General features: G+C 42.0%; 1 protein-coding gene across 1 annotated transcript in view; it reads right to left on the bottom strand.

The window, feature by feature from the left end:
- Positions 1-14,375, bottom strand: part of SAMHD1 (SAM domain and HD domain 1) — a 73,856-nt gene that overhangs the window by 41,929 nt on the left and 17,552 nt on the right. Inside the window, exons 4-7 of the mRNA XM_011975012.1 lie at positions 13,657-13,817; positions 12,197-12,312; positions 8,778-8,848; positions 582-737 (exon numbers count right to left, since the gene is read on the bottom strand). Of these exons, the coding sequence (XP_011830402.1) occupies positions 582-737; positions 8,778-8,848; positions 12,197-12,312; positions 13,657-13,817 (504 nt within the window). The remainder of the gene's footprint in view (positions 1-581; positions 738-8,777; positions 8,849-12,196; positions 12,313-13,656; positions 13,818-14,375) is intronic.

The following is a 14,375-nucleotide window of genomic DNA, read 5'->3' as shown; positions in this document are numbered from 1 at the left end:
AAAGAAAGAAAGAAAGAAAAGAAAAGAATTTATGCCAAGCACAGTGGCTCACACCTGTAATCCCAGCACTTTCAGAGGCAGAGCTGGGCAGATCACTTGAGCTCAGGATTTCAAGACTAGCCTGGGCAATGTGACAAAACCCTATCTCTACAAAACATACAAAAATTAACTGGGCATGGTAGTGCACATTTGTGGTCCCAGCTACTCAGGAGGCTGAGGTGGGAGGATCGCTTGAGCCTGGGAGGTGGAAGTTGCAGTGAGCTGAGATTGCACCACTGCGCTCCAGTCTGTGTGACAGAGTAAGACCCTGTCTCAAAAAAAAAAAAAAAAAAAAAAGAATTTCTGTATATATAGTTTTGGGAAGTAAGTTCTAAATAATTCAGTTGACAGGTAGAAAAAAATATAAGCCTTTTATTTTTTGCATTAAACAGTAGAAACATAGAACTCATATTTTTTACTATTTTAGAGGCTAAATTTACCATTTAGCCTCTAAAATAGCCAAATGTATAACTCAGAAGGGATCATGAAAAGGCTAGATGAAAAGCACCAGTCAGTTAAAATTAAGTTGTACATAAACTTACCAAAACACCTTTGACAGGTGATTCAAGTGGTCCTACAATTTGTTCCTTGATAAAGCAAATGTCTTCTTCAGGGATGAGACCATAGTGTTCCATGACAGGCTTGATTCCATTAGAATTAATAAGGTGCTCAAACATCATAACTGAGCCTTGTTCATGCTAGGAAAAGTAAGCACAATATGATGTGTTAAAGATTCTAGCCCACTGGAAGTCCTGATTAACAAAATTATCCTCAATTCCAAGTAATTCTGAGATAAGGGTCTATTGCATATTAATTCTCTAGTTTCTAGCCACAATCTTAGGAACATTTTTAAAAACCTGTCAGATTTTTCATGATTTTACTAGTCTACAAAACTTTTACAAAACTTATTATTTCATAAACATATTTAACGCATTTTATGATATAATCACTTACAGTACCTAAGTGAATATTACAAGATCATGTAGATAGAATTACATTTAATAAATATCATCATAAAATTGAATTTTATTTTTTCATCAGCCTTTGAACATGTACAGTTATAAGCTCTGTTAGGCACTACCATCGAGTGGTGAAAAGGGGTAACTGCAAACTTGCCAGTAAAAACAAAGCTCTCCCTTGAAATCTCAAATTGGCCTGTTTGCTCATCTCTGCTCACTGATTCACAATCAATGTAATGGATCAAATGAACTCCTGAAGACATCTGCCCTTTCCTAGTTCCTACCATAAACTAACTCAAGATGAAAAACAAAACCTGAATTGTCCTGTAACTTTTTTTTTTTTTTAAAGAGACAGGGAATCGCTCTGTTGCCCTGGCTAGAGTCCAGTGGTATGATCATGGGGGTCACTGTAGCCTTGAACTCCTGGGCTCAAGTGATCCTCCCATTTCAGCCTCCTGAGTAGGTGAAACCACAGGTGCGCACCACCCTACCCAGCTAATTTTTAAATTTTTTTGTAGAGGCAGGGTCTTGATTTGTTGACCAGGTTGGTCTTAAACTCCTAGGCCCAAGTAATCCTCCTGTCTCAGCCTCCCAAAGTGGTGGGATTACAAGCACCTTGCCCTGTAACTATTCTTCCCCCCTGCCCAGAAACAATTCTTGCTCCAGAAATTATTCTTTTTTTTTTTTGAGATGGAGTCTCACTCTGTCACCCAAGCTGGAGTGCAGTGCCGCCATCTTGGCTCACTGCAAGCTCCACCTCCCAGGTTCACGCCATTCTCCTGCCTCAGCCTCCTGAGTAGCTAGGACTACAGGCACGTGCCACCACGCCCGGATAATTTTTTTGTATTTTTAGTAGAGACAGGGTTTCACTATGTTAGCCAGTATGGCCTTGATCTCCTGACTTCGTGATCCACCCGCCTCGGCCTCCCAAAGTGCTGGGATTACAGACGTGAGCCACCGTGCCCAGCTGAAACTATTCTTAAAAACAGAATCAGGGCTGGGTGCTGTGGCTCACACCTGTAATCCCAGCATTCTGGGAGGCTGAGGTGGGCGGATCACTTGAGGTCAGGAGTCCAAGTTTGGCCAACATGGCAAAACCCTGTGTCTACTAAAAAATACAAAATTAGCCAGGCACGTAGTGCGCACCTATAATCCCAGCTACTTGGGGGACTGAGGCAGATGAATCACTTGAACCCCGAGGGTGGAGGTTGCAGTGAGCCAAGATTGCCCTGCACTCCAGCCTGGGTGGGAGACAGAGTGAGACTCTGTCTCAAAAACAAACAACAACAACAACAAAAACCCCACAAAAACAGAATCAGGCTGGGTGCAGTGGCTCACATTTATAATTCCAGCATTTTTTTGAGAGGCAAAGGTGGGAGGATTGCTTGAGCCCAGGAGGTCGAGACCAGCCTGGGCAACAAAGCAAGACCCTGTTTCTACAAAAAGATAAAAAAATTGGCTGGGTATAGTGGCATGCACCTGTGGTCCCAGCTACTTGGGAGACTAATGCGGGAGGATTGCTTGGGCCCAGGTGGTTGAGGCTGCAGTTAGCTGTGTTCATGCCTGCACTCCAACCTAGGCAACAGAGAAAGACCTTGTCTCCAAAAAACAACAACAACAACAAACAAATTGGCCGGGAGCAGTAGCTCACGCATGTAATCCCAGCACTTTGGGAGGCAGAGGTGGGCGGATCACGAGGTCAGGAGATCGAGATCATCCTGCCCAACATGGTGACACCCTATCTCTACTAAAAATACAAAAATTAGCTGGGCGTGGTGGCACGCGCCTATAGTCCCAGCTACTCAGGAGGCTGAGGCAGGAGAAATGCTTGAACCCGGGAGGTGGAGGTTGTGGTGAGCTGAGATTGTGCCACTGCACTACAGGCTGGGCGACAGAGCGAGACTCCGTCTCAAAAAAACAAAACAAAGCAAAACAAAACAAAGACCAAATTGAATCAAGATATATGTAATTACAAAGAGGAAAAATAGTAACTTTATAGTGGAGAAATTTGACAGACAATGCCTTAATCAAGTAATCAGAATTAATATCACTGGTATTGGTTCAACTAGGTTTTATGTGCCTCCTGAGATACACTATCAAGGACGTATCACTTTTTTTTTGGAGACAGAGTCTAGCTCTGTCGCCCAGGCTGGAGTGCAGTGGCGTGATCTCGGCTTACTGCAATCTCCGCCTCCTGGGCTCAAGCAATTCTCCTTCCTCAGCCTCCCAAGTAGGCATGTGCCACCACACCCAGCTAATTTTTTGTGGGTTTTTTTTTTTTTTTCGCTCTCGTTTCCCAGGCTGGAGTAAAATGGTGTGATCTTGGCTCACGGCAACCTCCACCTCCTGGGTTCAGGTGATTCTCCTGCCTCAGCCTCCTGAGTAGCTGGGATTACAGGTGACCATCACCATGCCCAGATAATTTTTATATTTTTAGTAGAGACAGGGTTTCGCCATGTTGGGCAGGCTGGTCTCGAACTCCTGACCTCAGGTGACCAACCCACCTCGGCCACCTAAAGTGCTGGAATTACAGACGTGAGCCACCGCATCCGACCTGGACACATCACTTTTGTGGCATTCTACCAAAAATGCATGGCTTGAATCTATGAGGAAACATCACACTGAAACTCAAATTGATGAATATTCCACAAAATAGCTCACTTGCTCTTTAAAAAAAATGACAAAGTCACTAACGATAAAGACTGAAGAATTGTTCTAGATCAAAAGAAATTAGAAAAATGGCAACCAAATGCAATACATATTTCTGGACCAGGGAAAAAAAGTTTTTTTCCTCTTTTTCTATATGAACAATTGGTAAAATTTGAAAGTCTGAATTAGATAAGAGTACTGTATCAACATTAATTTACTGATTTTGACAATTATACTATGGTTATATAAGAAAATGTTGTTTTTAGGAAATACCCACTGAAGTATTTAGAAATAAAATATTTCAACAATTTACATTCTTTGAGAGACAGGGCTCTTGCTCTATCACCCAGGCTGGAGCTCAGTGGAGTATTCATAGCTCAGTGTATCCTTGAACTCCTGGATTCAAGCAATCCTCCCATCTCAGCCTTCTCAGTAGCTAGGACTACAGGTGTGCACCACCATGACCAGCTGATGTTTTCATAATTTTGTAGAAACAGAGTTTCACGGCCGGGCGCGGTGGCTCAAGCCTGTAATCACAGCACTTTGGGAGGCCGAGACGGGCGGATCACGAGGTCAGGAGATCGAGACCATCCTGGCTAACACAGTGAAACCCCGTCTCCACTAAAAAATACATAAAAAACTAGCCGGGCGAGGTGGCGGGCGCCTGTAGTCCCAGATGCGCGGGAGGCTGAGGCAGGAGAATGGCGTAAACCCGGGAGGCGGAGCTTGCAGTGAGCTGAGATCCGGCCACTGCACTCCAGCCTGGGCGACAGAGCTAGACTCCGTCTCAAAAAAAAAAAAAAAAAAAAAGAAACAGAGTTTCACTATGTTGCCCAGGCTGGTCTTGAACTCCTGGCCTCAAAGCTATCCTCCTGCCTCAGCCTCCCAAACTGTTGGGATTACAGGTGTGAGCCACTGTGTTCAGTCTAAAAACGAACTTTCTTTCTTTGAGACAGGTTCTCACTCTATTACCTACTCTGGAGTGCAGTAGCACTATCACAGCTCATTGCAGCCTCGACCTCCCAGGCTCAAGCAATCCTGCCACCCCACCATGCCTGGCTAATTTTTAAATTTTTTTGTAGAGACGGGGTTTCACCATGTTGTCCAGGCTGGTCTTGAACTCCTGGGCTCAAGCGATCTGCCCACCTTAGCCTCCCAAAATGTTGGTATTACAACCATGAGCCACTGTGCCTGGTCAAAACTTACTTTCTAATGATTCAGAAAAAAAATTTATATATGAAGAGAGAGTATTTTAAAAAATAAAAATGAGGTGGATCACTTGAACCTGGGAGGTGGAGGTTGCAGTGAGCTTAGATGACATCACTGAGCTCCTGCCCGCGTGAAAAGGCAAGACCCTGTCTCAAAAACAATAAAATAAAAATAAATAAATAAATAAATAAATAAAATAAGTAAGGGATTTTCAAAAGAGTAGTTTTAAATATATCAATGCCAACTGTGAATATAATGGCAAACAGAAAAAAATAAGTTTCATAAAGCTAGCACAGACCATAATAACAATAATAACTAAAATTATAAGGAACTTAGGAGTAAGTATAACAAAGATGTATGACTTTCGTGGCCAGCCTAGGCAACATAGTAAGACTCCATCTCTACAAATAAAAACCCAGGTGTGATGGTGCAGGCCTGTGGTCTCAGCTACTTGGGAGGCTGAGGTGCAAGGATTGCATGAGTCTGGAGGTCAAGACCAGCCTGGGCAACATAGTAAGACTGTTCTCCACAGAAAAGAAAAAATAAAAACATAAATCTTATTATAAAGTATGTCAACCTAAAAGGAAGGAGCTGAGGAATATTTAATATAGAGAGTTTATTTGGGCCAAGGTTGAGGACACATTTACAAATTGCCTTGGGGAATGCTTGGGGAGAACAAAAGAGAGGCTCAAGTTATTAAAGAAAAAAGGACTGGCCAGGTGTGGTGGCTTAGGCCTGTAATCTCAGCACTTTAGGAGGCCAAGGTGGGCAGATAGCTTGAGCTCGGCAGTTGAGACCAGCCTGGGCAACACAGTGAGACCCGACTCTACACAAAATACAAAAAATTAGCTGGGCATGGTAGTGTGTGCTTGTAGTCCCAGCTACTTGGGAGGATGAAGTGGGAGAATTGCTTGAGCCTTGGAAGTTGAGGTTGCAGTAAGCTGTGTTTGCACCACTGCACTCCACTCTGGGTGACAAAGCAAGATCCTGTCGAGGGGAGGTGAGAGGAGGGAAGGGGAGGGGGAGGGGAGGGGAAGGGGGAAAGAAAAGGAAGGGAAAGAAGGGAAGGAAGGGAAGGAAAGGAAGGTAGGAAGGGAAAAAGAGAGAGAGAAAGAGTGAGAAAGAGAGAAAGTGAGGAAGAGAAAAAGAGAGAAAGACAGAAAGAAAGGAGAGAAAGAAAAGAAAAAGAAAAGAGCACAAATCAGGAGGAGGAGGAGATCACAAAGAGGAAGTGATCACGAAAGCTGTTAGGAGTGTTCACTGGCTTACAGAAGTAACGTTAGTTAGTGATTGGCTACATCTTATGAAGTACAGGGTGTATGGCATTATATGGTTACCTGGCATCCCACACAGCAGCTGACTTCAAGAGGTAATAGTTATTTAGCTCCAGGGGGTGTGACATGATTGCTGTTCTATTTCAAGGCCTCTCTGGGCCTGATCGTGTAAAGAGGCTCATATTTTTCAGATACAAATTTCTTTTCTTCTTTTTTTTTCCTCCCCAAGTAACAAGTGTGGAAACAGAACAGAATGCAGAATGATTCATTATATATGGGAAGTTAATAAATGTTGGGGTTGGTATTATGGTCAGTGGGGATAGGATGAACTATTTAAAAATTAGATTTCTTGGTCAGGCACAGTGGCTCACGTCTGTAATCCCAGCACTTTAGGAGACCTAGGCGGGTGGATCATGAAATCAGGAGTTCGAGACCAGCCTAACCAACATGGTGAAACCCCATCTCTACTAAAAATACAAAAGTTAGCCGGGTGTGGTAGCACACGCCTGTGTTACCAGGTACTCAGGAGGCTGAGGCAGGAGAATTGCTTGAACCCGGGAGGCGGAGGTTGTAGTGAGCAAAGATTGCACCACTGCACTCCAGCCTGGGTGATAGAGTGAGACTCCATCTCAAAAAAAAGAAAAAAAGATTTCTCCCATTTACTTACACAAAAATAAATTGTACATGAGCTAAGGATTTAAACGTGAAAGGCAAAATACTTAAAGGAAAATACTTGGTAATGATTGAGTAGATCCTATTAGATCAACTGCAGGATAAAACAACTATAAGCTCTGGACAACTCCCTGAAGGTCCTGGAGAGAGACCAAAACCAAGCGGATGTTAGACCTCAATACTTAGAAGGGAGAAGTACTAGGTGACATTCCGGTTTTATGGTCTTGAGCCTCAGGGCAGGCCCCAAGACAGAAAAAGTGGTAAGAAACTACCCATTTTACTGGCTTGAAGAACCAGAGTACTTCATCAAAATTGAAAATGTCTGTTTTTCAAAAGGCACCATGAAAAAATGAATTGGCCAAGCCAGACACTGGGGAAAAATATTCACAATACATATACCTAACCATACATATATAAAGAATTCCACAACTCAATAATCAAAGAGCAAGCAATCAAACTTTTTAAATGAGTAAAATGCTAAGAGTTCTTTGCAGAAGAAGATATGTCAATAACAAAGTACAAAGTACAGGAAATAGTATTCAACATACATTAGAAAATCGAACCATGAAATACCATTTGACACTCATTAGAAGGGCTAATCTGAAAGGCCAAATGTTGGTGAGGCTGTAAAACAACTGGAACTCCAATACGTTGCGGATGGGAGTATAAAATGGTACAGCCACATTGGAAAACCCTGGTAGTTTCTTACAGAATTAAATACACATCTACCATATGACCCAGCAATTCTAACTCCTCGGTATTTACCTAAGCGAAGTGAAAATGTGTTTCTTTATTTTATCTATTTTTATGTTTATAAAATAAAATAATACATTTCTGCTGAACATATTTCTTGTTTTAAAAACGTAATTAACTTTCCACACTACAACACAGAAAATGTATTTCTACCAAAATCTTATACGATAATGTGCACAACAACCTTATTTATAACAGTCAAAACCTGAAAACAATCCAAATGCCAACAAAACAAGAAAGGGTAAACAAATTGTGACTTATTCGCACAATGTCACATCACACAGGTGATAAAAAAAGGATCAACTACTGAGGCACACAATATGAACAAATCTCAAAACCATTATGTGGAGTAAATAAAGCAAGGCATAAAATAGAACCTCCTATATGATTCGGCTTAATCAAGTCTAAGAACAACAAAATTCATTTATGTTTGTGAAAATCAGAAGGTGATGGTGGGGTGAGGGGGAGTGGGAATTGACTGGGAAAAAGAACATGGGAATTTTTCAGGAAGATGAAAATGTTCTATATCCTGACTGGGTAATAGTCATATGGATGCATACACCTGTCAAAACTCACTGAACTTAAGATCTGGACAACTTATTGTGTGTGAACTATACCTCAAAAAAAGAGAGAGAAAGAGATAAAAAAGTGGTTGACATGTAAGAAGTTTTCAATATATATTATCATTTTCTATTCCCGTTCCAGAAATACAGTGGATTAGTAAAACCAACCTAATTTTACTTCTCAAAAATTGATCCCAAAATATGAGACAGCCACCTGCAAATGCCTAATTTTAAAATGATTCACTTGATATATATGACTTGGCTGGTAACAGTTAGTTCATGGTCATACCAAATGTGTCAGAATTGGAGTTGGCCTTTTAACATACAGTAGTACAATGGAGCAGAAGGAGCATTAAACTGGCAACCGGTTTTGTATTGCTGATTCCAATAGTTAACAGCTTTGTGATTTTTGACGCATCAATACACATCCAAGAGTTTCCAGTTCCTTTATTTGTAAAAAGGGAGATAATGATAACTTCCTTACAGACTACTGTGAGGACCAAACAAAAACATATATACATATGTGAATGAAAGCACCCTGGACACTGTAATGGGGAAATATTTTATAACACAGTAGTGGAACCAAACAGATAAATTAACTGAATAACCTGCTTAAATAATCTTTCTTTTTATTGACTATTGAATGTGTGAATACATACCGTCCATTTCACCTCCGGGCGAGCAAGTGGAATAAATCGTCCATCAAACATGTGAGAAAATGGCCCATGACCTTAAAAACAAAATCAGCCTTAGAACAAGAGAAACATCTGTAAAATAACATAAACTTTTTTCTTTCTTTTTTTTTTTTTTTTGAGACGGAGTTTCGCTCTTGTTGCCCAGGCTGGAGTGTAGTGGTGCGATCTTGGCTCAACACAACCTCCACTCCCCAGGTTCAAGCAATTCTCGTGCCTCAGGCTCCCGAGTAGCTGAGATTACAGGCGCATGCCACCACACCCAGCTAATTTTGCAGTTTTAGTAGAGATGGGGTTTCTCCATGTTGGTCAGGCTGGTCTCGAACTCCTGACCTCAGGTGATCCGCCCATCTCAGCCTTCCAAAGTGCTGCGATTATAGGCGTGAGCCACCACACTTGGCCAAACTGAATTCTTTAATCTTTTTAGTTTAACTTGAATAGCAACAGAAATTAATAATCTAAAAATACAATCACAAAAAGGGACAAACCCTTCCTTCCTATTTCTAAAACAGGAGAACAGGAAGCAGAAACATGGAAAAGTAAGCTCTCCATCGAGCGGTCTCCAGTCACCAGGGCTTACATAAATCTGATAAAAGGGCAGTTTTTGTTGTTTTATGAAGAGACAGAGTCTTGCTATGTTGTTCAGGCTGGAGTGCAGTGGCTATTCACAAGCATGATCATTATGCACTGTAGCCTTGGACTCCTGACCTCAAGTCATCCTCCTACCTCAGCCACCTGAATAGCTGGGACTACAGGCATGCACCACCACGCAGGGCTTGATAAATGGACAATTCCATGTAACTGAAAAGAATGTTAATGCCAAAAACTTTTTGAAATCTTCAGATTGAAAATATCTGGATTAAAATAGCAGTTTCAGGAAAATCACTGGGGCCAGGTGTGGTGGCTCATGCCTGTAATCTCAGCACTTTGGGAGGCTGAGGCAGGTGGATCACTTCAAGTCAGGAGTTCGAGACCAGCCTGGCCAACATGGTAAAAACCCTGTCTCTACTAAAAATACAAAAAATTGGCCGGGCTTGGTGGCGGGCGCCTGTAGTCCCAGCTACTGAGGAAGCTAAGGCAGGAGAATGCCGTGAACCCAAGAGGCGGAGCTTGCAGTGAGCCGAGATCACACCACTGAACCCCAGCCTGGGCGACAGAGCAAGACTCTATATCAAAATTTTAAAAAAAGGGGCTTGGCACAGTGGCTCATGCCTGTAATCCCAGCACTTTGGGAGGCCAAGGCAGGTGAATCATGAGGTCAGGAGTTTGAGACAAGCCTGGCCAAGATGGTGAAACCCCGTCTCTACTAAAAATACAAAAATTAGCCAAGTGTGGTGGCAGGCACCTGTAATCCTACCTACTCAGGAGGCTGAGGTAGGAGAATCGCTTAAACCCGGGAGGCGGAGGTTGCAGTGAGCTGAGATTGTGCCACTGTACTCCAACCTGGGCAACAGAGTGAGATTCTGTCTTGGGAAAAAAAAAAAGAAAGAAAATCCACTGGGGTGCAGAAGAAAAAATTAGAATTTATCTTATTACTCCCAAGCTTAAAAAAATCTATCTTTGGCCGGGTGTGGTGGCTCATGCCTGTAATCCCAGCACTTTGGGAGGCTGAGGCACATGGATCACCTGAGGTCTAGAGTTTGAGACCAGCCTGACCAATATGGTGAAACCCTGTCTCTACTAAAATTATAATAATTAGCTGGGCATGGTGGCGTGTGCCTGTAGTCCCAACTACTCAGGAGGCTGAGGCAGGAGAATTGCTTGAACCCAGGAGGCGAGGTTGTGGTAAGCTAAGATCGCACAATTGCACTCCAGCCTGGGCAACAGAGTGAGACTGCATCTGAAAAAAAAAAAAAAGAAAAGAAGTGAGCCACTTAACTGGAGAGGGAAGTCTACCTAGACTAGCCCTGGCCCTTCTCTGCAAGTCATAGGCTACACATAAAGGCTGGCTAATGCAGTGCTCAGGCTCCTGGGGACTGGTAAAGGTTTCCCAATGATTCTCTCTCAAAATACCAAGAATCCATCAAATTTATCATTTAGGGGCTGGTATTGGTTCTTTGGAAGTTTCCAGGGGGACATAAAAAGAGAGCCTACTCGCTTTAAGTATCTAGCTATCTAAACAGGGGCACCTCCCTTCCCCTGCCCTGAGGGTACACACAAACTCTCAGGGTTCCTGAATAAGTAGGAATAAACTATAAGGATAGAGGTAAAAATCCCCATGATTTAAAAGGGACAGTCCCGGCCCAACGTGGTGACTCATGCCTGTATTCCCAACACTTTGGGAGGCCGAAGGAGGTGAATTACTTGAGATCAGGAGTTCGAGACCAGTTTCAACAACATGATGAAACTACATCTCTACTAAAAATACAAAAAAATGAGCCAGGCACTACTTGGGAAGCTGAGGCAGGAGAGTCACTTGAATCCAGGAGGTGAGATTGCAGTGAGCCGAGATTGTGCCAACTGCACTCCAGTCTGTGTGACAGAGCAAGACTCAAATAAATAAATAAATAAATAAATAAATAAATGGGACAGTCCCCTTTCTCTCTGTCACAGGAAAAGGATGATACTCTTTTGCTTGGATTAAAGTGGCCCAAGACTTCACATGGATCAGAAAACACAAGGAGTTCTCTAAATATGTTAATCCACTTGGGCAGATTAGAGATTATAAATATGAAAAAAAATGGATTTGACCAAATAACTGTAGGAAAAATGGTGATTTTATTTAAAAAGGAGGATAAAAGAAAAGTAAAATTCACACACCATCCTAAAAACAGTAGTAAGAAAAACTCATTATCAAAACGCCCTTTCGTATAACCTGTAATAAAGATGATGGCCGGGCACGGTGGCTCCTGCCTGTAATCCCAGCGCTTTGGGATTCGGGAGGCTGAGGCTGGTGGATCACCTGAGTTCAGGAGTTCGAGACCAGCCTGGCCAACATGGTGAAACTCTGTCTCTGCTAAAAATACAAAAATTAGCTGGATATGATGGTGCATGCCTGTAATCCCAGCTACTCAGGAGGCTGAAGCACGAGAATTGCTTGAAACCAGTAAGCAGAGGTTACAGTGAGCCGATAATGAGCCGCTACACTCCAGCCTGGGCAACAGAGCAAGACTCCATCTCAAAACAAAACAAACAAACAAAAAAACACTTTTAGCAAAGATGTCTAACATGAGAAATTCACTGAAAGATGCCAAGAATATAAAATAGCAATGTTTTCTACTTATGAATCATTCTAGGAAGAAGCAACAGTACATTTATACTAACGTCAACTGAAGAATTAAAATACAACTTCCATATTCTCTTGGTTGATCTGATTTTTTAATGTCAAAGAGAGGTAACATATGTTATGATTTTACATAACAACTTTGTCTCTTTGTACGGCTTACCGAGATCATGACAAAGTCCAGCAATCTGAACACAGAGAATATCTCGTTCACTTATCTGCAGCTCTGGTTGTTTTTCACCCAGGGCGCGAACTAGACATCCTGCTAGATACCCCACCCTGCAGAGCAAAAACACAAAAAGTCACTCTTCCGTTTGCAAGAGGAGTGATGGTTCTGGTCCTCAAGAACTTCCTCAAATATTCTAACGTATCTTCAGGGCAACTTTACTCAATAGTCTATTTCAGAACGAGGCAGGTACACACACAAACGGAATCCCAAAAGCAGGACCTCTGGCTCAGTATCACCAATCATTAGAGGAATGCAAATCAAAACCACAGTGAGATACCACTTCACACCCCTTAGGATAGCTACTGTTAAAAAAAGAAAACCAGAAAATAACAAGTGTTGGACATGATGTGGAGAAATTGGAACCCTGTGCACTGTTAGTGGGGATGTATTATGGTGTAGTTGCCATGGAAATCAGTATGGGTGCTCCACAAAAATTAAAAATGGAATTACCACAGTGATTTAGCAATTTCACTTCTGGGTATACACCCACAATAACAAAGCAGGGTCTTGGAAAGATTGGTTGGGCTCGGTGGCTCACGCCTGTAATACCAGCACTTTGGGAGGCTGAGGCGGGCAGATCACTTGAGGTCAGGGGTTTGAGACCAGCCTGGCCAACATGTTGAAGCCCTATCACTACTAAAAAATACAAAAATTAGCTGAGCGTCGTGGCAGGTACCTGTAATTTCAGCTACTTGGGAGGGTGAGGCAGGAGAATTGTTTGAACCCAGGAGGCACAGGTTGCAGTGAGCCGAGATCGCACCATTGCACTCCAGCCTGGGCAACAGAGCAAGACTCCGTACCGCACCCCGCCCAAAAAAAAGAAAGAAAATATATTTGTACCGACATGTTCATAGCAGCACTACTCAAAATAGTCAAGAGGTAAAAGCAACAGGTATCCATCAACAAATGAATAAACAAAATGTAGTGTATACATATGATAAATATTATTCAACCTTAAAAAGGAAAGAAATAAAAAATAAATTAATTAAAAAACTAATTAAAAAAGAAGGAAATACTGACACATGCTGCAACATGGATGAACTTTGAGGAAATTATGCTAAGTGAAATATGCCAGTGACAAAAAGACACATATTGTATGATTTCATTAAGATGAGGTACCTAGAGTAGTCAAATACATAAACAGAAAGAAGAGGGTCAGGCGTGGTGGCTCATGCCTGTAATCCCAACACTTTGGGAGGCTGAGGCAGGCGGATCACCTGAGGTCGGGAGTTCGAGACCGGCCTGGCCAACATGATGAAACTCTATCTCCACTAAAAATACAAAATTAGCCGGGAGTGGTGGCGTGTGCCACCATGCCTAGCCTAAGATAACTATTTCATGAGACAGAGGAAATACCTAAAAACTGCAAGTTCCCCACCCCATTCCCTTCTTACCCTAGACTATGCTCAAATCGATTGTGTGAAGCTCCTGGAAAAACATAGTAACCACCTCCCAGCTGTTTGATGTATCGAAGACGTTGAAATTGAGGTGTGTCAATGATTCGGACGAGGAGAGGGTGGAGCTCAATGTGGCCATGGATAGGATCATTAATAACCTGGAAAATTATGTTTAATTAATATGAGTAATAACATGTAAGTCCACCTGAAATTTGTGTGCAGCCATTCCTAATTATAGTGCAAAGTCAAAGCTATTTGATTTTTCAAGTAAAAATACTAAGGAAAATGACAAGATGTTAACATCATTACCTTATTTAGGTATCACTATCAGACACATCAAGTATATTGGATCTGAGTATATTTTACTTCTTCTTAAGGGATGCGAATAACAGAAAAATAAGGATTTTGATTTTTTTATTATGTGTATGACTTAATTAGTCTTTAATAATTTTGTCTTGTATTCAAGTTAAATATACATATTCATTTCGATTTAAACACATTCATTCACATCATGTAAGCCATATCACTATAGGTATTATGTCTAAATTTTTTTTTTTTTTTGACACGGAGTCTCACTGTGTCACCCAGGCTGGAGTGCAGTGGCACAATCTCAGCTCACTGCAACCTCTGCCTCCCAAGTTCAAGTTATTCTCCTGCCTCAGCCTCCCGAGTAGCTGGGACTACTGGGGTGTGCCACCACACTCAGCTAACTTTTG

Source organism: Mandrillus leucophaeus, unplaced genomic scaffold, assembly GCF_000951045.1.
Source record: "Mandrillus leucophaeus isolate KB7577 unplaced genomic scaffold, Mleu.le_1.0 Scaffold150, whole genome shotgun sequence".
NCBI classification, from domain to species: domain Eukaryota; kingdom Metazoa; phylum Chordata; class Mammalia; order Primates; family Cercopithecidae; genus Mandrillus; species Mandrillus leucophaeus.
Note: the sequence above shows the minus strand (reverse complement) of the source record. Positions and strands in the feature narration are given on the sequence as shown.